A 24370-nucleotide genomic window follows, 5' to 3' on the forward strand; every position below is an offset into this window, starting at 1 on the left:
AAGGCAGATCTTTCCTTACAATACATTATGTAATGTTGCATCAAGTCTAATTGTATATGTCCCATGTCCTAGGGCTTTCACCACTTCTTTTGAGATACTATTCTACACTATCATGTATCTCCCACTTAGAAGTTATTCCTACTATTTGGTCTACATTTTCCTTTTCTTTACTTCAACCTTTACTTTTGGATTAATTCTTCTGAATCACCTGAAATAATTTGTCCCCTTTCTTAGCTTGCACATCCACCCACATGATTCGGAAGGTCCATAACACCCTCTTAGTAGTTACTTAGCCAAGCTATACATATTTAGACCTTGTAATCTTTTTTCATAACCCAGTTCTTCCAGCTCCTGATCATTTTTCTTGCTCTTCTCTGATCTTATTGAGGAATAAAAATCAATCAATCAATCTGGGGTTCACTATATTAAAAATAATAATAAAACATTACCTAATTCTTTAACACTCGCCATTAAAAAAAAAACCATGTTCATAAAACCAATCCAAAACAAAACAAAAAATCTCCTACACAAGGGAAGGTGGAGTAGTGATGCAGAAATCCACCCACATCCTTATTAAGTCATGCAATATATGTTAAAACAGGAATGAGCTATTAGATTGGGAAACCTGTTCATAATGCATTCTTGTTTGCAATCTAAAAGGTTCACCACAGCAGAAAAACTAGCTAGTTTCTCCCCTATTTTGTTTCAGAAATGTGAAATCAGATTGCACACTGAACCGACAACAGAACAGAAGGGATGTGATTTTCACAGGACCCACAATTCCAGCTGATGTCAGCGGGAGCTGTGGATATGCAGTGCCTCTGAAAATCAGTCCGTCCCATTACTTATATCTTACTTCTAATTAGAGCTGCATTTGAATCTACTGCCTAATTTTTGTGGAGGGGCAGGAATGGGGTTCAGAATTCAAACCCAATCCAGATCTAAATTCTGCGATTTGGGCCCATTTCTGCTTTTATGATACAATTGTGAAATATGAGGAGGTATTTTGCATTTGCAAATAGAGTGTGAAACAGATAGTGAAATTTAAAGTGGCTTGTTTACTGACCTTTGTGAATATCAGGCATGCACATATACATGCTCCCTAAAAATACTTATATTTTTTCTTTTATATGCATACTTGTTTCTTTGTTATATTAAACATTTAACGGACATACATAATATTAAAAAACCCAAGACAACATTTTGGGACAAGGACATAGTTTTTCATTATGTGTACATACAGTGCCCAAGCAACGGGGTCCTGATCTTTGATTGAGGCTTGTAGGCAATAAAAAAATTCATAGATTTCATTGATAATAAGATGAGAAGGGACCATTGGATTACCCAGTCTGACCTCAGCAATTAACAATAATAAATAAGAAGAATTGCACTGGCTTTTAATAAGATACCAGTATTCTAAAGTTTCAAATAACTTGTACTTTAACAAGAAATCTGTCCACTATCACAGGACTGACTAGAGATGAACCAAATTTGACTACTTCCTAACTAGCTATGAGTAAACCTTAAAGGGTTCAGTTTTCAGGAACACCCAACTGGTCAGATGCTTCTCTGAAGCCCACTCAGACTTATCCAAACTTCTTTAATATCAGCAACTGTATTTTATCAGACTGTATAAATACCATAAGATAGAGATGCAAAAGCAGGCTGAAAATCTCATGAGAACATGCTGTCTTGTGCGATTTCTGGTACTGCTGCTTCTATTTATGGCTGGAAAGAGCATGTGAAAATGCTCACTACTCTTGGGATTTCGGCCTCTCATGCTCCAAACCTGGGTACACGATCGATGGCATGATCTCTCTCTCACACACACATACCTTCCCCAAACATTTCAGAACCTTAAAGACCAATTCACATCTAGGGCTGGATGGAAAACCTGAATTTTGTTTAATTAAAAATTTCGGAGTATCAAAATGGGTTTTTATTCTTCTCACAACAAAACAAAAACAAAAAAACCTATCGATCAGACAGCTAGAGACTAGGGCATTCACCTGGGATGTGAGAGAACCCATGTTCAAGTCCCTGGTCTGAATCAGGCAGAGCTGCAATCGCCTAGAATCTAAGTCAGGCTCGCTTCCTTCCTGCCTATTGGAGCTGTTCCATTTTGTATAAATATGTAAACATTAATTGGGCCAGAAAGGACGAGACTGATTCTACAGCCTGGTGGTTAGGATGTGGGAGACCTAGGCGAGGGCCCCAACTACCGCTCTATTGGCTATTCTGGGGTGGGTCTCTCGCTTTCATTTGAACCAGAAATTCCGTTCCGGACTGTTGAAACTGGTACGGTTCCGTGAATTTTTGGTTTTGATGAATTGGCATATTCCAACAAAAAAAGTTTTGTTGATGAATTCCCAACTAGCTCTATTCACAGTTAACTCCAGGAATAGGAGAAGATTGGAACAAGGCCCTGTAGTTGCTTTGCTTATCCCTAGCTGAAGCAATGGAGGATTGAGAAACCTCTCAAGATGGCAAGTTTGCTACTTACACCCCTACTTTTCTCTCCCAACAGATACTGTTGTATTTTCTCCTTCAATATTTGGAAATATCTTCTCAAAATAACATTTCTATGAAAAACCTCATTGGTGGATGCTATGATGTTTGTTGTACCTGGAGATGCAATCCCACTAGGGACAGGATGTGATAGTTGTGTGCTCCTTCAGATGCTTTAAAAAGGCTATTACCATATGTAGGTACTTACTGCAGACTCATGGCATATTGAACCACATGTTTAAGAAATAAGTGGCCCAATCAATGCCCTTGGAAAGAGCACTGAACTCAAGAAGAGTGAAACAAAAAAAATGAAAGGAGAGAACTTGTTTGTATTTATTTGAAAGACATCCTTTCTTTGAGTAGTGCATCTTTCTTGTGACTTAGCCACTATAAACCTCTATAACAAGAATGCTCAACCTATGAAAATGCAGACAAAAAATTAAATCAAAACATCCCATTGCTGCAGAAACTCAACAACTGCAAATTTTAAGGTTCTCTTTATTAGCAAGGATCCTGGAAGGCAGCAGCATCATTATCTCTGAAGGAGGCACTTGGGACAGAGGAACTGTTCTCTTTCGCATGCTGGAACAATAAATTCTAGAATGCAGTTCTGATTTACTTGTATATTGGGTTGCCTGTGGTTAACTACAAAAGCAGCCCAGTTGGCTCATTTTAAAGGAGCTGATCCTGTGTCCACTTAAGTTAATGACAAAACTCCCATTAACTTCACTGATACAGGATCAAGGCCTAAATGCCTGCAATATACTACATTAGACAAACATTCATCCTGGTTAAATCAAAGGCATAACATTTACTTTACTGTTTTAAAATGAAAAGCATTTTTCCAAAGCTCCCAGAATGGTTAAAAAAATTACTCGATGGATCCTTTTAACCATAAAAATGAATTCCTGGTAGCTGTTTGTTTAAAAAAAAAAAAAAAAAAATCTGCAACACCATAAATAACATAGATCCTGTTTCTTACATGTTCTCCCCATAAAAACACTGTGAAACAGTTCAGATCTCTGATCTTAGGCTTGAGAATCAATTGGATATTTCATTTTGTTTATCATGCAAATTATAGCGTTGATTATTATATAAATATTATTTCATTTTAGCCCAGTAGGACAACCTCAAATTGGAAGCCATCTAAATTTAGAATTCATTTTATTTTACATGATGTAGTTTCAAGTAATAAACATTAGGATCGAGTCTAGGTGTATGTTACAGTATTAAAATGCCTCCTTTTTAAGCACTCCGTGGAACTACTGTTACTGCACTTCTATGGCTTGAACTGTGCTGCCTGCAAAAATGAACATTTATTTTTATGTGGTTTGAACTAAAATGACTGATTTTTGATGTGTGCTCACCGTTAACTATTAACATTGTGTGCAATGGCAGTTTTAATGTTTTATTTTTGAATAACCATGCAAATGGACTGTTATTTCTGTAAATATGAACAGGCCCATACCCAAGCGGTGGGAGTTTTCAAGTTGGAGGAAGGGGAAACCACACATTTTATGTTTATTTTTATGGTTTTGACTATTTTAAGTAACATCAAGGTCTGGATTGGAGATTTTCTGACATTCCTGGTTGCTTCTAAGAAAAAAAATAATTTAAACAACTACTCAGTGAGGTAGGTCAATTTATGCTAAATCACTGATGGACAACAAAATAGTCTGTGTGACACTATTATATGCAGTGTCCTACTGTACATCCATCACCAAGTGTCCAGTGGTTGAGTTCAAAAGAGATACATACTGAAGTGGAAAAATGGTTTAGATAGGCCCTAATCTTGCAAAACATATGCAACTCTGCACACGTGAGTAGTCCCATTGAGTGGGATTAAGCACATTTGTGTTTGGAGTATCAGTTTGCAGTGTTTGTAAATCCATTTCTTCTTAACTAAGAACAAATGTTGATAGAAATATCAGATGTTACTCCACCTTCTCCCCCCGTGTTTTAATTACATTTATGAGGGACCAAATCTGAAGACCTTGCTATGATTCTATGAAATAAAACTCCCATTGGAGCAGTAAAAGCTGAGTAAGGGCTACAGGATTTGGCCTTGTATAAATATATTTAAATGATGTAATTCTTTATTATAATTGGCTAATTGTTTTCAGCAGGAAGTGGGCAGTGAGGCAGCTTGTTAATTTACTTCTTTGTGTGGTGCAATACTCTCAAGCTACCACTTGGTCATGATTATTGATTCTAAATCCTTCTCCCCGATTTCTTCTTTTGGAAGTGATAATGTATTGATGGTTTGTGTGGACCAATAGTCTGATCAAAATTTTCAAGTGACTAGCAATTCTGGGAGCCTCGATGGATGGACACCTTAAATGGGGCCTGATTGTCAGAAAGTACCTACCATCTGAAAAATGAGGCTTTTTTAGGGTGTCTCAAATTGCCTCCCCAAAATCACTGGTCAGTTTTGAAAATCTTGGCCTTTGTGTCTAATTTCTTAAAACAAAAAAACCCTCAAATAAACATAAAAAATTATTAGAATGGATAATGCAAAATTACTCCCGGGGAAGGAGAAAAATAATAAATTCAAATGCAATTACTACACCAGTAATAGCCTTAATTTGGTGCATTGATTATATATCTGAATATTTACATCTAGCACTGATACTGCTGAAGGCAAGTGATGCATTGCAAAGCAAACAGAAGCTGACCTTTGCATGTTTTCCCATCAGGCTGCAGGGTAAATCCAACTGGGCAACTGCAACGTACCCCTGTTGCCGTATCCTTGCAAGTACGATCACAGCCTCCATTATTGACAGCACATGTTTCTGTGGAATGAAAGAGAGAGCGAGAGAGAGTGTAACAAAACATTCTGGGGATCATCAACTGTGCTGGGCAATATTAAAAAGTTAGAAAAGCAATCTAAGTTGAAACAAACTAACTCAGGAAAAGCTCTTAAGATCATCCATGGCCCACATACGTGCTTAATTGGATAACATTTTCACAAGCAATTATTTTTTTCTATCCAAAAAGTTAAGTCTATATTGATTATATTTGGTCAGTCTTTTTGAAATATCTTAGACAATTAGATGAATTATTTAAATATGAAAAAGGTCAGATTTAAGAACAAAAGAAAGCAATTGCCTTTTAAAACAGAACCAGGGACTGAGTCTGTTTCATATCAGCTGGTCTCTAGCCATGGCTTTTTAAGGTTCATTAAAAAGAGGTCTCATGGTCTAATGAACTTTAAAAAGCAATAGAAAGAAAAGCATAGTGCTGGACTTGGATTTGAGAATTTAAAATCCTTAGTTAAGAAAGAGTTAATGGAAAATGAACTACATACATCACTTTGACAAGAATCTACATGCCCAATCTGTTCTTACTGAACTACAAGCAAAAGGCATCTGGGTTTTGTCCACTTAAAGCTTTTTGCAAATTGAAAGGAGTTTGGAGTGGGTGGGAGGGCATAATTGAGGTCACTGAACCCATTCCAAGCTGTGTCATTGAAATTTCCCAGTGCTTGTAGTATGTAGAATGGTGGCTGGGCAAACACAGGCAAGAGAAAGCTACAATACTTTTTAGCTTTTACAATAGCTGGCAATGGTTATTAGGTACCGCTTCATAACTACTCTGTCTGCAACTACTTTGAGACCTCCAGGGAAATATTTCACAGTCTTTACATAATTTCTTTTTCAGTTTCTCCAGTTCAGTTCAGATAAAACTTAAAATAATAAGGTTGTCATTGTTCATCTCGGTCCACTTCATCCTGGCCTTCCCCGGAGAGGCTTTGTCAAAGCTTACTCAGATTTACTGACTAACTTCTATTGCCACCTATTTGGAGTTTGTGTTACAACTGTACTTTGCAGACAGAGTCTGGCAACAGAAAAGTGGACATGCTTGTGTTGACTCTCCTTAGTACAATATGTTGCTCAAAATAATTTACACAAAATATAAAGCACTTTATATTGACAAGCATGCAAAGCTGTTCTTCGGATGGAACCAGCTGCTGCTTCCCTCAGGGAGAACCTTCATTGGCTCTCTGGAAGGCCATCAGTGCTTCAGATCAGAAAAATGTCACTTAACTCCTTTTCATTGGCACAAACATGTATATCAGTTTTGGAATGTGCTGCTGGCATTTATGTACATTAAGAAACCAGGGCCTGGGAAACAGGGAGATATACATTAATAGCATGGCACAGAATTTATAAAATTACTATATGTGTGTGTGTGTGTGTGTGTGTGTGTGTGTGTGTGTGTAATGTGCCAACATTAATACTGCAACCTGTGGCAACATCTGTAATTGCTAGGAAGAACACGTTTGATGAACAGACCAATATATCTTTAATAGAAAACTTCCAGCAGACGAGGCTGCTTCTGTTACCTCTTATTCACAAGAGCAATTTTCACTCAAGTGAAATGTGTAGTAGTCAATACAGAAGTATTGACACAAGTCAATACACAGTCACAAGTAGTCAATACAATTCAAAGGAACTTCTTGTATGAGTAAAGATTACTCACGCAAGTAAGGACTTGCAGGATCACATCCTATTTGTTTAAGCAGTGTAAGTTCCAATGAGCACTTTCCTGTTTGGCTGGGGAGAGGGGAATTCTTTTATAGGTTTGAATGTTGGTATTTTTATATACATGTTCAGAGGGCCAACATATCAAGTAACTTTAATTCTGAGGGTGGGGGGAAATCAGATCATTTAAAAAACTTTTTCACTTAAGACCATTTATTGGGAGCCCTAGCAGTTTAAAAAACAGAATGACTTGTCAGGGGCAAATAATTAAGGTTAAAAATCATGAAGAGGTGTTAAAGACATACGTTTGGCATGGCACTGCAGTGCATTGTAAATCTTATGTTAACAGATTAACTATGGCATACGAAGAGCCCTTTATTGCAGTTCATCAACAACAGATGAACATTACTTAAGCAGCAATATTTCTGCTTTCTGGATGACATCCAGTGAAAATGAATAGACACAACAAACTCTCCCCCTCCTCCCCCCGCCCATGGCATGGATGACTGGATCTATAGGGTAACGAGGAGTCACTGAACAGGAGTTATTTCTATGTATAAATAGAAGGGATCATGCAAGCTTTTCTTAGATTCACAGAGATTTAGTAAAAGGAAGCAAAAAGAACAATGCCATTCAACTTCTCTTAAAGCACAGCTGACTGTACCTTTAATGAATGGCAAACTTTAATAGGACAAGGACTCAGGGTATGAACAGACAGACTGACAATACATATAGTAACTAGGGTAATGGGAGCTGTAATGATGAGATTCCTTAAAAAAGATGGCAGGAGAAAAAAATTAGTTAAGAAGAATGTGAAAAGTAGGGTGGTGGAGTAGTGCATTACATGCTATATGGAATAGAAATGTGTAAGAATGCATGCAACATTTAAACCTGACAGCAGCAGCAACATACCTGTTCTTATTAGAAAGGAATTCAATCCATATTGGATCTAAACACCTTCCCACTTTAGGATGTATTTAAAATCCAACCTCAGACCTGGATCCAAATAAAAGGCAGAACCCAAAACCCTCGATTCAAACCACTAGATTTCTTTAGGGGGATGTGTGTTATGGGGGGAGGGAAGTGGGGATTCCAAAATCTGGATCAGAAATTTACACCTTGGATCCTTCTGGAGTTTTGTATATTGGATGGTGCTGATTGTATCAGCCTTTAGAGTCTGTGCATGACAACCTCAGCACAGCCATTAACCTCAGCGTTTGCTAGGTTTTCAAACTTTATTTGCCCATGTTATGCTGATGTGTTTTCTGTTCTACCATGAGGGGATTGGGAGCTTCACACCCATTTTAATATAGGAAACACCAAAATCAAAGAGTGTTTTGATAGTCTATTCCTGGAGAAAATATAATGCAAATAGTTAGGACATTTCTTTTTGGGTGAAGATAACACTATTTGGTGAATGTGTTAGATTTTTCAGTGAATTTAAAGCTATGCTTGCAGTCCTACCATAAATTCTTTATTGAGTTCCCCAGGTAAAACCCAAGTAGAACTAGTGCTCCAGGGAGAATGGCATACAGGGTAGGATGAGGGCATTTATGTATATAAGGCAGTATGGGGCAAATTTTGTGTTCCTTCCTCAGGAGGATCTCCTACTGCTTGAGGAAAGGAACTCAGATATTGGCTTACTGGGATCCTTAAATAGAAGGCACTATAAAAATACAAATCATTATAGATTTGATATGTCTAGCCCTTCTTAAAACATTGTTGTTAGTGGAATATCTGCCTTACCTCCAGTTACGTTAAGGAATATACATGGGTCCTGCATATCAAGATGTTGTCCTAAAAAGAACAAAGCTGATGCATGATATTGAAAGTCCCTTAGTAGTCCTCAAGATGTTATTTGGGGACTCTCCTGTGTATCAGATCAATTCTTTCAATTTAATTATGCCTTTTCAGTGGCTGAGAGCCCTTTTAGGACTGAAAAAGAGGTTCCCTATGTCAAAACTTGAAGCTCTTGAGCTAAAGGTGACTCTCCAGCATGTGGCAATAGATCGGTTGTGAAACTTTTAAAAGCAAAACTGACACCAGACAAGGCTCACTTGGGCTTTGAGTTTTGTTAAAATCCTGAGCCTCTGAGCACATTCACCATGGTTTGGCAACCTTTCAAAGAATTTAGAGTTTCTAATAAATATGGGCCTAACCTAAAACCTTGAAGTTCAGCCTCTTGGATCATTGCATGTAATCCAACCCTGTATTCAATTTCATTTTTGAAAGTGGCTTCTTATTTTATAAGCCCCATTCAGGGTCTGAATGTCTCAAAATTTTGTGTGGTCAAATCCTGGATCCAATTTTTGTGGCTTGATCTCATCTCTAGAATCAAGGTAACTGGAAGTGATTTTATGTTTTTTGTTGACAATCAGGCAAAACTTGGAATTTTTGGCTATTTACTTTGCCAGTTTGGATCCATTTAAACCAATACTCGGCAAAAAGCTTAGGAACTGTGAACCCATGCAAAGTTAAATTGTTCAAGAATGTTCAAATGTATTCTATGGAGACCAAAGCTTCCAAGTTTAATTTTATTTTCTATTACTTCCTTCTAGTTAGTAGGGGAAAATCTCCATCAAACATGTTGGTAGATAACATATTAAGCTTAAACATCACACTTTAAGTCTCCTGGTAAAAGACTGTCAAGGTAAAACTCACATGTACAATAGGAAGCACTAATTTTCCAAAGACTGGGGAAGAGAATGGAAACCTAGTTTCTTTCCCAGCTTTGCCACTGACTGGCTGTGTGACCTTGGGCAGATCACTTGATGTAGAACTTATATGGAAACTTTTTGTGTCTCAGTTTCCCCCTACGTAGAATGGAAATATTACTATCCATCATTGCAAAAGAGGGCTTAATTAAAGCCAATACAAAATGTTTTCATGTAAGTAAGAAAAATTAATGTAAACTAATTGTTTAGATTTAAAATTTCTGCTGTGAACCCAGTTACAACATTCTCGTGTTTCTATGTCCCCCATCTCAATCCAACAGCCAAGACATTTGGAATACTTTACAGCTTAATAAATATAAACTGAAAGATAATGTAAACAATATTTTTAAATAATTATATTCATTTTAAACAGATACAAAGTTAACAAAGATCCAGTAGACATGGGAAAAAGGAACGAAGTAGAAAGGTAAGAAAGGGATCATTGAGGAGCCTTTGAAAAAACCCCAAACAAAATAAGCACTTTTGAGAAAAAAAATTAGAAGTATGGGGAGAGTAACAGAGACACATTTCAAAGAGGAGTGAGCTCCACCATACACACAATAAAGGTATGATTGGATATCTCCTACAAGAGGGCTGTATCAGAGGGTAGGTAACAGTCAGGAGGAGCCTCAAAGAGAAGGGCTGAATATAGCCAGGACTTCTACTGTTAAGGTTTTAAAACATTAGTGCAAGATTACAGTCAATCTGCCATTGCATAGGCAGCCAGTGTAAATAATGCTGGGTCGATGTAATATATTCATGCTCTGCAGATTTGTAAATTAGTGTGCTGCTGTATTTTGAACAAGATGCAAGACCAGAGAAATGTTGTGGGGAGCACTGTAACGAGTGAATGATTGTAACTGCACCTGGTGTTCAGGAGGGCATATTCTGCTGCTGTGAAGTCATCAGGGGATGTTATTTATGTAAGAATTTCACAAACTGAAAATCTCCACTTTCTTAACATGACCAATCCCTAGTTCTCGACCAGTGAATGAATTCTTTTCAAGAGCAGGGAGTCAAAGCAAGAGTGAGCCTCTTCATATCATCGACTTCTACCCAGCAGCAAGACTTTTTCCGTCAGGATTTAGGACGGGAGTCTCTGATACGTCCAACCAATGCTATTATCCAATAATTCCTTCAGAACAGAGGCTGAATATGCAGGATCTACTGGGAAAGACACAGCCGAGTATCATGAGCATACTGGTCTGATGATATTCAACACTGTGTTTAGAAATTCTCTCACAAAAAGGTCTCATATAAGATGAGCAACGTGAACAGAAAGAACAGACCTTTGAGGAACGCTGAATGTCAACTACCTCATTGCTGACACATGTGTGTGTGTCACCTCTGACTATCTTCAAAGCATGATTGGAAAGATTGGCGGACAATTCTAGATACACCAGCAATGTTCCATAATGGCTAGTGCAACAATCCAGAGATCATATTAAAAAACTATCGAAAGGTTCAGAATGGCCAAATGGACAGTTTAAACTAAAATCAGAAAAGATCATGATCTTTATGAAGATAATCTCAAATGAAAATGAAACCTGGGGCCAAGTAGTCTTCGAATTGAACAGCTGTTACTTTCTTAGTCACTTTCCTCAAAAAGGGGATACTAGAGATTGGAGGACTTGCCAATAACCACCCAATATGAAGAGCTGAATTCTTGAGGAATGGAAAAACTTCTGCATGGTTAAGGATCTGCATCTGCTCTGACTAAGAGAGGCACTGCTAATAACTAATTATACCACAGCCATACTCCTTGCTTTAAGCACCCATGCTAAAGAAGGATCAGAACCTCAGGGGATGGGCCCCACAGAACCTAGAAGATCATGGACATCCTCATCAGAAACCAAGTCAACTGACAGTCAGAGGAGCCAATCCATTGGGAATGTGTGGCTCTACAATCAAAAGGCCTTGACACTTCCAAGCCCCAGTATAATCTACGGCATTATGGAACAGAGTAACTTCCTTTTTATAGGCCGACTTTCCAAAACATAAAGCACAGGGAGTGGCATTTTAAAAGGTGCTTAAGAGAGTTAGGAGCTCAGCTTCCATTGTAAGTGAATGAGAGTTGTATGACTAGCTCCCTTAGGTATTTTTGAAAATCCCATCCAGAGAGGATGAGTGACTGGTCGAAGAGAGCAAGTGAGTGACTTAGCTAGGAATAGAACCCAGAAGTCCCTTTCCAACCATTAGGATATGCTTATTGTCCATCTAAATACTGAACAGGTTAGAAGGCTAACTTCCATAGACCATAAGACTTAACACATTGGGCCAACTTCATCCCTCTTATATCTGAAATGAGTGCATTTTGAGTTACCCTGGTACTTACATATCATTTTGCATTCTAATTTGTAGGGATTTTCCATATTTATAGAGATGAATCAGGAGTGAGATCTCACATGCAACCCAAGACAACTTGCCCTACCTACCTGGACAAGTTCATCACTGGTGTAAATGCACTGAAGTCAGTGGAATTACATTAAGGATGAATTTGAACCCTTAACTTTATAGGAACCATATTGCAATATTACATGAAGAATAACCTATAGGTAGTTATGTTCCAGACAATGTCATCATAGATGCAGCCAATTTGTGCTGTCACTTTTCAGGGTATAATCACATATTAAAAATGAATTGCGATAGTGCAATGAAGAACAACTAAAAGAAGCTGGAAAAAAGAAAGGAATAGTTAAGGACTGTGTCCAGTGGGAATGGGACTGCTGTGAAACTGATTTGTTTTCATTAGTTCATTGAATCAGCTAAAAAGGAGATGAAGTAAATTAAAGGCTTTGAAAATACAGCAGAATTAACAGAAGAAAATCCCTCTTCACCCATTGACCTTTACAACTTGTGTTATGGAAAGACCTTTCAAGCTGCAGACCAACCATTCCATTCACATCATTTTTTTTAAATACATCCCAATTTGCTTCCAAATAAACAGCCTTCAATACACTCAAAGTGCTCCCTATGTAGATAAAATCTGATGGTAGTGGTTGCTTGTTGTAATACACAGATATCATTTGTGATTTTGCATCACAGAGAAAGTGACTTTCTAGAGAGTGCGTATCCCTCAAAGTCTTTCTGAGACTGTGAAGAAGTTTTAAAAAGCAGCACTGTGTTATATATAGATATATGACTAAAGACTAAAACTTTAATGGCAGAGGATTATCATTTTCCATCATGCTGATGAAAGGATAAGTCCCCAAAGCCCTTATTACAACTTTGTAAGTGGTTTTATAATGTATGTCAAGGCTTTGTGCAGTGGATTCTTATAGTGAAAGGAGGGATCTTTGCAGTAATATGTGGACATTATGGGAGTAGTTCTGGGTATACCTACAGTTTTGCAAATTGATACTTTAGGAGTGCTGAGTGCTATGTGACTGATAAGCTTTTCTAAAGCTCTGCAGCTACTTTTGTTGTCTAAAGACATTACCTGAAACAAACAATATTAAACTCATAAGACTGAGAGCCTCATGATGCATAAGATACAATAAATGCCAAATTTTCTCATGTCAGCTATAATCGGTGTCTGGTTTTTAGGGCAATAGCCCCAAAATGTTGCTTGGAGGAGAGAAAAATCAACCCTTATGGAAAAGGATACCTATAGGGTTTGTGTAGAAAACAAGTGGGTTATCATAGAAATTATTCTTAAAACAAACATAATTTAATAGAGAATATCATTTCTATAGAACGCTTGAACCAATGATTAGAATTCTATAGCAGAGCAATATTTCTCTGTTAAATTCTGCAATATAATTTTAAATATGAATAAATATTCTACAGCTTTTTAGAGTAGTTACTAAAGAGCCTTATTGGGGGTCTGATTCTGCTCTGATTGAGATCAGTAGCAAATCTCTCATTAGCTTCAATGATGTAGGAGGATCAGGCTCTTGATTTCTGTTGAACCTGGTAGGTTTCATTATTATGGGAATTTTCAGTGAGGGACATGAGCCCATGAGGTATTGCATGGGAGACAGCTTCCCTGGCCCTTTCACTGCAGGGAAAAGGGGCGGACCACCACCTGAATGAAACCACCCACTATGGGGGGGAGGAGGGATGTGGGGCTGTTTGGTCACCTACTCAACAGGATCTGCTGCCACAAGTAAGAAGAACCCTTAATAAAAGGGTATAAACTTCTGAACTTGGGGCAGGTTCTTCTTTCAATCAGAATTGGTTCAGCCATCCCTAATTATAATATACCTCTAAGACTGAAGGTCAAATAATGTACAGCCCATGTAACTTTTCTTTCCAAAAGACAATTTGTTACCCAACTTAAAAAAAAAAAAAGAAAGAAAAAAAAAGATTGTATGAAAGTCCTAAATGAAATAGGCTCCCAGCTTGCTGCTGGCCAAAGCCAGTGATGAGGGTTGGGACTCAGCAGGGCCCCCACATGAGAGAGAAAAGGGTATGCTTTACCAGGGCCAAGGCTGCAACCCCCATGGGTATGTGTGTGGGAGGGAGCCCGTGTTACAAGTTTGTACTGGGCCCCAAAAAATTATGCTTGGGCCCTGGGCCTCATTCTGAGGCAGAAAAGGAATGGAAGAGGAGAACTCGAGGAGATAGATTCCCTTAGAAGAAAGATTTTTCCTTAAATTCTCTGAACCAATTTTGAGTGATAAAACCAGGTAGGTTGAGATGTGTGTGTGTATGTGTGTATGTGTATGTACGTATCGGGCTAGATATGGAGTTTTGCACAATAGGAGAACTAAGTGCAGCTGAGAGGGAGAGGCAACAGTGGATCAAAGCAAGTTTTCCACACTTAAAACCTAGGCTTACCAAGGGCCACAATGATCCTAGCGCAAGTTAGAGCAGCCTAAGGAGCATCCTCTAAGTTGAGCCAGCTTGTAATGGCCCAAAGGCCACTATTCCAACAGGATCACCAGAACACAAGTGCGCTCCAGCCTTGCACCCAACACATATCTTACACCAGGAGGGCCAAGAGGGGCTAACACAGAGCCAATTTTATGCCAGCCAAGGATTCCTTCATGGAGAAGAAATTCTCAACTGCTCATTTAGGGCCACTTTAAGATCCCTTAATGGGCAGTGCTCCACCAATTGCTGTTGCATGGGCCAGTATTTGGCTAATAATGTCCTGAGCCCAATTCTGTGTCACACTATAATCTGTACAAGATTTGTACAATGCACCTGGTGGAGTACAATAAATTCTGGTCAGAGTGATAGTTTTAAATTAATTTGTCTGTCAGAGCAAAGGTTCACACGTACAACCTGCATATAAGCCTACTCATAGAAAAATGGGCATTCACTCTTAATACAACTATCTATACTTTAGCCTGTGTAAAACACAGACCAACATTACAGTGTGTTTGTAAAACAAGCTATTCCCAAATGAGTGAAGATTAAAGCCACATCTGAAAGGAAACTAAATGCATGTGCAATTTATATTGAAGTGGTACTAAAAGGCATTTTTAAAGTATGCAGACAGCATTTGTTGTCATAATGCTGCCTGCTTCTTTGTCATTTTTCTTTACTTTTTGCTCTGATTCTTAGTAGATTTATGTCAAACAAAGCTGATTTAACGGAAGCCAATAGGCAGGCCTCCAGTTGTGGGCAGAGAAAGGAATATGTGAGTGGGTAACATTTGAAATTAGGATTATTTTTTTTTAGGGTTTAAAGTGGAATTTGAAGGGATTGGGTGTTTTGTGTGCATGCACAGACTGACACACACACTTTTTATGAGGATATGAAAAATAATGAAGAACAGAGATTTTTTTTGATACAATATGTGCCAAATCCTCTCAAATGAGCTAAACTTAAAAATTCAGTTAATCTGTGTTAACAAAGGGTTATCAAAATAAAATTGTATGGTACTAAAGTAACTGCTGGGAAGAGCTACAAAATGACAACTAGAAATGGAAGTTCTATGATGTAGAAGGCTAGTGCTTGGAATCAAATCATAGTTTAGGGTTACATGTGAGAAGGCGTTTGGTGGTTTTATCTTAATCCCTATTTATATTCTCATACAGTCCAGCCAATGGACGGTCTTTCCAGAGGAAAATAGTTGTGATGCAGGTAAGAACTGAGGTATAATTAAACAACTATGTGGGAGAGCCTGGCAGAGAACCTACCCGTTGTGTGCCTTGCTCAGGTATTGGTCCCTCATTTTCAAGATTACTAAAATGAATTCTCAAAATTTCAGAGAGAAAGAGGAAAAAGGCTGTCTCAAGCCTTCTTATCAAGGGGCAGAATACTAATTAAGACAGACAATGTGAAGTCAAAGTGGCTACAACTTTTAGTGACAACAAATACAAGTGGTGTGCCTCAGGTGGAGAGTGCTGGAAGAGACAGTACACCAGTGGGCTTGTCAGATGTAAGGTTGAGGATGGCCTGTTAGGAGGCAGCCAGATTCTCAGAGCCCTTGAAGAAAATTTTCCTATTGGAATCAACGGTGATGAGACGGAAGAAAGTAAGAGGGGAAAAACGCAAAGACGGGACCCCAGGATTGGCGGACAGTTATTTTATGAGATTAAATTCTGAAAATGTATGAATTTTCTATGAAGACAAAATTATACTATTCTCATACAGATCACCTTGTATCAATCCTGAAACTGCAGAGAAGTAGCACTCAGAAGATGAATATGAGGGAGGGAACAATACTAACATGTAATCATGATTAAACACGAGTAAGAAAAATAAGAAATTGAATGGATTACACGCACAGGGAAAGAAAAATGAAAAATGTTAGATGGGAAGGAGAACCTGCAGGATCAGAAGACCAATGCTTAAATTTAGCACTGTTCTCTCCTTCCTATTAATCTTTTGATTAATACTTCCCAGCAGTTTCAGGATCGGCAGAAGATTTTTGTATGAAATGAGAGGAAGATCCCACTTCCACCTTCTATTATTTGGTGAAAATGTGGAGAGACGACAAGGGTACAGTCTTGCAGATCTCATCAGAGAGAGACCTATTTCTTTGCCTTGGGTGTTGTTCCAGATCCAGTGAAACACATATGAGACTCTTGTGAAGATGTTTTATGAACATTAGAGGATTCCCTAGGGTGTGTTCTTATCATCTGAAATAGTGGCTTTAAGGAACTTTTTGACTTTCTTAAAGGTGAAGTCCTACTTAAGTAGAACTTGAGGGGTTTGAACATGACTAGGGAATGTAGCCTCATTTCCTTCCAACAGGAGAGTTGGGGAAGGAGATCAACTGACAACATGGAAAAGCGAATTGACATTTGGTACTGGTCGCTAGTTCAGAGACCTACCCATCAAGCAAAGGGTTGGATAAAGAGTTTTTACAGGAAATAACACCCAGTTCACAAACTCTATGAGCTGAAGTATAATAATTGTTTAGAAGAGAAGAGTGAGGGGGATTTGATAGTTGCCTTCAACTACCTGGAAGGAGGTTCTAGGGGGGGATGGAGCCAGGCAGTTCTCAGTGGTAATAGATGATAGAACTAGGAGCAATGGTCTCAAGTTGCAGTGGGGGAGGTCTAGGTTGGATATTAGGAAAAACATTTTCACTAAGAGGTGGTGGGGCACTGGAATGGGTTACCTAGGGAGGTGGTGGAATCTCTGTCCTTAGAAGTTTTAAGGTTCAGCTTGACAAAGCCTTGGTTGAGATGATTTAGTTGGGGTTGGTCCTGCTTTGACCAGGGGGTTGGACTAAATGACCTCCTGAGGTCCCTTCCAATCCTAATCTTCTATGATTCTATGTTTCTAATAAGGAAGGAGACTAAGGGCTTGTCTATGCTGTCCTGCAGTTTATTCTACAAGGGTGTAAACAGCAATATGCACCTAAAGGCTGCAGGACTACATTAGGGCAAACTAGGGACTTTTAAATTGATGCCCACATTGTCCAACTTGCAGGGCAATGTAGCCATACTCTAATTATCAGATAGTAAAGGAAAACTGACCCCAAAGAATTCAAGGAGAATTTTGGTTACATAGGTGAGAACTGAACTGAATAGCTAAGAACTGAGTTGAGGTCCTTTGTGGCAATTAGTTTCAATGATGTGTATCAAATATTTTGTTGATTGAAGGAAAGAAGAAATATTAGGGTGAATATCAGGGTTGTTTAGTCTTGTGAGATTGAGTGCTCCCAAGCCAAATATTTGTCATCTGAGATTTGTAACTCAAGCCTTGTTTTAAATCATTCAGTAAGAGCTCTAGGACAGAGTATCACAAAGCCAGGAGTTGAGGTACATATCTGAAAAGGCACTATTGGCAGAAAGTGAGACAGATACTTGGTAGGCCTTAACTGCAACAGAAAATGAAGCATCTTAGAGGAGTAGTTGAAAACATGAAGCACTAGCCTGTCCATCTCCATGCTGCTAGGGGCAGGAAAGTCAGGATCAGGGATCTGGTAGCAGAAGACTGATCGGCTGAGGCAGGATCCACAGTTCTATGATGTTCCTTCTAAGGCTAGTAAGGAACCTTCCAAATTTTCTGGGAGGTATGCAAATGTGGGAGTTGGGGAGGGCGAACATATACTTAAGAACACAGACAAGGCAGAAAAGATTCACTTTCCAAGATAGGGGATCATTATGTCTGGAACAATGAGGAGTCAGTAATATGTGAGGTAAACAGATGTGAAATAGTATGATTGTCTCTTCCTAAGTGGATAGTATCCAGATGATTTCTAACACAGAGTGAGGAGCTCCTGGTGCCTTCCTAGTGATTTATAGAGGCTGATTTATAGTTGCTGTCTGATTGTTGCATTCTGTCAGGCTATCTGACCTGAAGATCTGAGATATGAAGTGTTGAAGACCCTAGCCTACAGTCCTGAACTCAGGAAAGTTGGTGCTTCATCAGGCTTTCCATGTGAACCAGAGGTCCTAACATGATTGGTTTCCCATGTTTGCATCCTGTATCTTGAGATTAGCCTCTATCATAATTCTCAGTACCATAGGTTTGCCTTTGGAGAGGTTATTTATGATGAGTCACTAGTGGAGAGATCTTTGGACACCAAAGGGCTGAGGAAAATGATGATCAGAGGACTCTGCCTCGTGATCGCAGACCAATAGCAGAAACATCTGTAGAGTTCTGTTATGGAGCAGGTCCAATTGGATGGTGTCCACCAATGCAACCATTAAACCCAGGAGAGAAAGGGCTTCTGATTGTGAGATCCTGGCTCAAATGATCTCAGACAACTCTTTGAAGCTGCTTCTCCCTGGATTCTAGTAAATAAGCCCATGCTTCTGTTCATAAGAAACCTGTGACTCAGAGGAAGTGGTTCGGAGTGTAGACCAAGGAGTTCTTTTCTCCGTTTACAACAGTGCTGTGGATTTGTGGAACACAGAGGTCTTGATGGAGATAAAGCAAGAACACAGCAGGCCATCCACCTAATGATATATTTGTACCCCTTCTTCCTGTTGGGTGGCCATGGTCCAGGTGGGAATGAAGAAACTGTCAAAGAACTGGTTGAATAGGAATGTGGAGATATACCTCCTTTAAGTTCACAGAGCAGAGAAAGTCATTCAGTGAAACTTCCTGAATGATGAGCGAAGGAATCTCCATTCAGAACCTGGTAGTCTTCACTGAGGGGATCTGGGATGGAAGGATGGGTGGGGAGATATAAAGGATAATTCAAACTTCCTTGGTCCTCTTAGACAACATTATAAAAACTGTGGGAAAACTCCTAGGGACAAGCTGAATTGCCCTGAAGATGATTAGATTGTTTTAGAAGATCCTGTTTCTTGTCTGCCTCCAAGATATAGAGAAAAATATTTGTATTAGGGAGGAGGGAAAGAGAATTCTATCAGGTTCCCTCTTCATGATGTCTAGCCATTACAGGATGACATACAGTCATACTGTGTTAGTATGAATTACAGAAGAACCTAATTTGTGTTCCTTCTGAAAGGTAATGTGGCAAACGGATGACTGTTATAGGAAGGCCAGGAGTCTATTCCTAGCTCTGCCTGAAGTGACCTTGTGCAAGCACTCAGTTATCTGTGAAACGGGTTAATGAAATTCCTCAAGGTAGCAGTATAAAGCCTTGGTTCATAATAAACGTTATGAAGGGAACAGAAATATTAACAGCAGTCAGTGGAAGAGCTGTGACTAGAAGTGATGGTCTCTGGGCTTGCAGTTTAGTGCACCTTCCTCTAACATACGGGGCACTGTGGGAAGATCTCCCTCTCTTCTTTCCCTTAAATCACTGGAACTTTTCCTGTCTTCCTGTCATAAGATGGCCTACAGCAGGGGTCAAAATCACAATAATAAATTTGAGAGAATTGGCAACACTATTAAATTATTGTAGATCACTGCAGTACTTTTTATAAGGGCAGTTTGAAAAGTACGAGAAGAGACATGTCACTGTAGGCTATTTGAAAAAGTCATTAACTTTGAAAGTGTACTGGAATACTATCAAAGCCAATCACAGGCTCCCTATGTACCAGAAATTGGATCATGAACTGCTGCTGCTGCCTTTTCAGATTTGATTTCAGTAGCTATTCAGTTCTAATTAACAACTTTCCTAAGGATTCCATAGTCCAGCTACTGCATGTATTTCACATCTATGCTGTTAAAGGAGTTATAGACTGTTTCTGACCACTTATATGACTAGTTGAATTGTTAACCCCTTCCCTCCAGCCACATACTAATAAATGTTAATGGGAGCCTGATATATTTAAGAAGCATATTGGTAACCATAACTTTTTTTTTATTCTGTTTTCTTTTACTCTAGTCAACAGTGTGACTTTTTTTGGCCAAACGTATGGATTGCTTTTCAGCTTTGATGACATGCTGGTCACTTCTGGGCTTCAGAATGTCCAATGGCAATCAGAGTATGTGTTCTACTAAAAAATTTGCACTATGAACTTTTATTGGCAGGGACAAGTTCACTGGTTAGGGTTTAAAGATTTGGATTTTCAGAAGGGCATAAGGAAGCTATGGACACAATTCTTGTTGACTTGCAATGGGGGTGGGTGTCTCATTCCCTCTTTGAAATCCCAGCCTAAACCATTAACTGTGCCCTTATGGTGCTGGATGATCTATACAATAACTTATGTAAATCTAAACTGGTTTGTGAGTATTCAATTTATTATTATACAACAAATCATGCCTATGGATTGCCTGCATTTCAAACTTTTACTGCACTTCAAACCTGTTGGCAATCTAGTGGCAATAGGCGAACAGATGGCTGAGGAATTTAGTAATAGGATACAAAGCATTTTACCTACATTTAACCATTTAATACCATTTTAGATTGATAATGGCAAAACCATTACCATCTGACCGCTGTTTGTTGACCTATGTGAAATGAGTTGATGGCCTCAAACCTGTTCAAAGTGGACCAGTGTCAAGATAGCATCAATACCTCTAATAACAATTGGAACAATTATCCTAGTCATCAAGGATTAAATTAGCATAGAAACTGAACAGTCCTCGTGTCCTCAAGAAATGGTCCTTCCAGATCAGAATTGAGGTTCACAGAGAGTGCTGAAATCTATGAAGTGCTCAGCACCTTTAAGGATTGGACTCATAATTGACAGGTAATTGACGGGAAGCTTATACTGCCAGTTTGTATGCTGTATCTCTCTATGGATAAATAAAGAACTCCAGATTCAAAGGATGGCAATCTGTCACTTTTCACCTGTACGAAATGCACTTTAGATCTAGAGGGGCCATTTTGCATGATGCAAGACCGATCAAAACCAAAAATTCTGTCTGATCAACTGACTGGCTGTCTCCAAAGTAGCAGTACAATTCAGCAATCCATACTCTTCAATGGCATTTATTACATGAAAAGGAATCTGGAAAAGATCCAGCCACTATGCTCTTAAAGAATAACTCAGAAGGAAAGGCAACTGGATTGTTGATTCTGTTCCCATATCATAGTCTCTTATGAAAACCAAAAATGCAAGCTCCTTTTTATTTGCAAAAAGAATACCATCATCAATGGTCATATGTATAATATGAACAAGACAGTTTATCAGATGCCTGAGCAATTGATTGATATCAGAAGCAAAAAAATTATCTTGATTGTTCAATGTATTTCTTCATTCTGATGTTCCCTATTAATTCTTCTTCCACTCTTTAGCTTATAACAACCCACAGAAACAAACCACACTCTAGTTTTGAGAGAAGATCATATTAAAGCTCACTAATCACAATGGTTCACAATATATTAATGCTAAGGAAATAAATTAATTTCCAGTAATAATACATACATTTCACTCAAAAATACTGCAAAAACTTAAATAAGCAAATACAGTAATTCATTTAACACCACATATGAAAAAGGGCATCATTTTATAACATCATCATCCACTTACAAACTAAAGGCAGGTCTGACACATGAGATTTTATGTGAACCCTGGATCCACACATCCACACAAACACACACACAAATCACATATAAGAAGTAGTTTGCAAAAGGTAAGTAAGGTTAATGGCAAAAGTTTCTTTCTATGCAGAAGAAATTGAACATGACATCTGCAGGGTTAGGGAAAAGAGTTTACAAATGAGAAATTAAATTGTATGATGGAAGATAAGAATTGGAAAAAAGGTGACCTCATCAACATAGATGAATTAAACGAAAAATAAAAAATAAATAAAAATAAAAAATCCATACACACACATACAGACAAAAGTGAGAGCACAACAAAGGAAGTGGAAGAAAAGTGTTACCCATAAGTAGCCGCCGTTTCACCCGCTTGTCCACATCAGCTACTGACGTGGCATTGTACTCAGAACTCTCAATTGCAGCCTCATCCTTCTCTAAAACACAAGTAAGGGACAAACATGGAGCAGTTGGTTAATCAAAAGCCCAATTTTCCGCTGCCTAAGACAGTTTCTTGACATGGCACAACCAAAGCCAAGAAGCAAGCCATGAAAGCACTAAATCCCCGTTAGAGAGTTAATTCCATTTGAAACCCCAGAAAAAAATTAAAGGGTGCTTGGGGCAGAAGAGGGGGAGAAGGAAGAGGAGAAGGAATGATAAATGACAAAGTAATTAACCAGAAAACACACACAAAGCTTGTTTCCTAAAAGAGAATGAGACAGCAAACAGGAGTGCCCCAGACAGATGTTAGTAATGGAAATTTAAATACAAGGGTTCTCGTTAAACAAACTATTAAAGACAAACTGTAAAGTGATTCAGGCTGACGGAGGGATCAGGATCTGAAAATGGCAGGCCAGAGGACCAAGATGAGACAGACAGACAGAGCTAAAAGAATCCGGTGATGGAAGGGCATGGGTGCACCATAGTCATGTACACATTGACACAGTGTTTAAAAACCAAACACAATGCATGCAAATTTAAAAAAAAGGAAAAAACAAAAATAAAAAAACGAACAACAAACCAAACAAACACAAAAAAGATCAATTTGGGCAGTGCTGGTTGCCTGCTTGTCTATGAAACACTACTAGCTAAACATTCAGTGCTAGAAAAGATGTTGCAAGTACAGGGTTTAGTAATTTTATAAGCATGCAGTAAGCAAGATGATGTCAGCAAAGGTCATTTTGCAGATATTTGCTGATATCCTATATGTAAGAGTTTCAATCCAGCATAACAAGGACTTTAGTTGAGTTATGCTTCATTAGAAACACATAGAAACAATCATTCACAAGGGTGGGAAGAGATGAGCAGCAAGTGAAATAAAAATAAAGGTTTCTCATACAGGAAAGCAATGGAGAAAGCAGGAGCTGGGTAAATAAAATGATTTATGCAGGGTGGGGGTGTTGCTTTATTAAAAAAGCAAAACAAAATGCAAGTGGAAACTTTTACATGCAGAAAACATTAAAAAAAAAAAGTCAAGCAAACAAAGACAAAATGTGTTAGACAAAGGGTCAAAAAGTATTTATCTGGCATTGCAGAAGTTTGCATTCTTGCAGTGATGCCCAGAATATATACACCACTGAAGACAGCAAACAGTGGAATAATGGAAATGAGGAGGAGGAGGAGGAGGAGAAGGCCGCGGCTGGCAGGTTTTATCTGTAACAATACTACATGGTTGAGTTGTAACGAGAAGATTTTAAACAAGTTCTAGATGGGATCAGGCTGCAATAGAGGCTTTTGTTTGAGATATTGTGGTTTTTTTTATTGTTCTGTAAATAATTAATGAACATCAGTTATCAGACAAGACAGGCAATCAGGAACCATCACCAGAAAGCAGGAATAAAAATGTAAAAAATAAACAAAAATAAAAAAGTGTTCTAAAAGAAAGAACTACTGAGAGGGAGGAAAATCAACACAAGCAGTAATATGTGACTTACATCACAGGACCAAAGAATGTAACACAGAGTTGTGTTTGTTACATTACAAAAATGAACAACAATAGTAATAAAAAAAGCCATGAGTGCTGTGTATACGTCCTTTTCAACATGATGGACAAAATTAAATGTCAACCTGAGGCTATTAATGAATAGTGAACTCTTGGCAAATGGGAGCATCGAAAATTTATTTTACGTTCCTCAATGAAACTTGATATTAGGGCCCTCAATCCTGCAAGCCCTCCCCCAACGGAACTCCCATAGACTTCTATAGACGTCCCTCATGCAGAGGGGCTGCAGGACTGAGACCAATATGTTAACAGAAAGTACTGATAGGGTCTCTCTAACAGTCCAGGAATAAGTAGTGTATACAGCAAGACATAACTGTTATACCCTGATTACCTTTGCTTTTGTGAATGCTACAGCCCTGATCCTGCCATGAGATCTGTACAATTGGACCCGTTTCTCTATGTTGAGTCC

At 38.5% G+C, this 24370-nt stretch overlaps 1 protein-coding gene across 4 annotated transcripts in view; it reads right to left on the reverse strand.

Moving 5' to 3' along the window:
- SCUBE1 (signal peptide, CUB domain and EGF like domain containing 1) overlaps nucleotides 1–24370 on the reverse strand; it is a 295960-nt gene that overhangs the window by 106688 nt on the left and 164902 nt on the right. For 3 of the 4 annotated variants that reach the window (XM_067559336.1, XM_067559335.1, XM_067559337.1), the window contains one exon: nucleotides 5184–5300. In XM_067559336.1, the coding sequence (XP_067415437.1) occupies nucleotides 5184–5300 (117 nt within the window). Of the gene's footprint in view, nucleotides 1–5183; nucleotides 5301–22306; nucleotides 22397–24370 lie in introns of all 4 variants that reach the window. The other variant, XM_067559338.1, reaches the window with a different exon arrangement.

The sequence above is a fragment of the Emydura macquarii genome, unplaced genomic scaffold (genome assembly GCF_026122565.2).
Source record: "Emydura macquarii macquarii isolate MOO-44397 ecotype Brisbane River unplaced genomic scaffold, CSIRO-AGI_Emac_v2 contig_2205, whole genome shotgun sequence".
NCBI classification, from domain to species: Eukaryota; Metazoa; Chordata; order Testudines; family Chelidae; genus Emydura; species Emydura macquarii.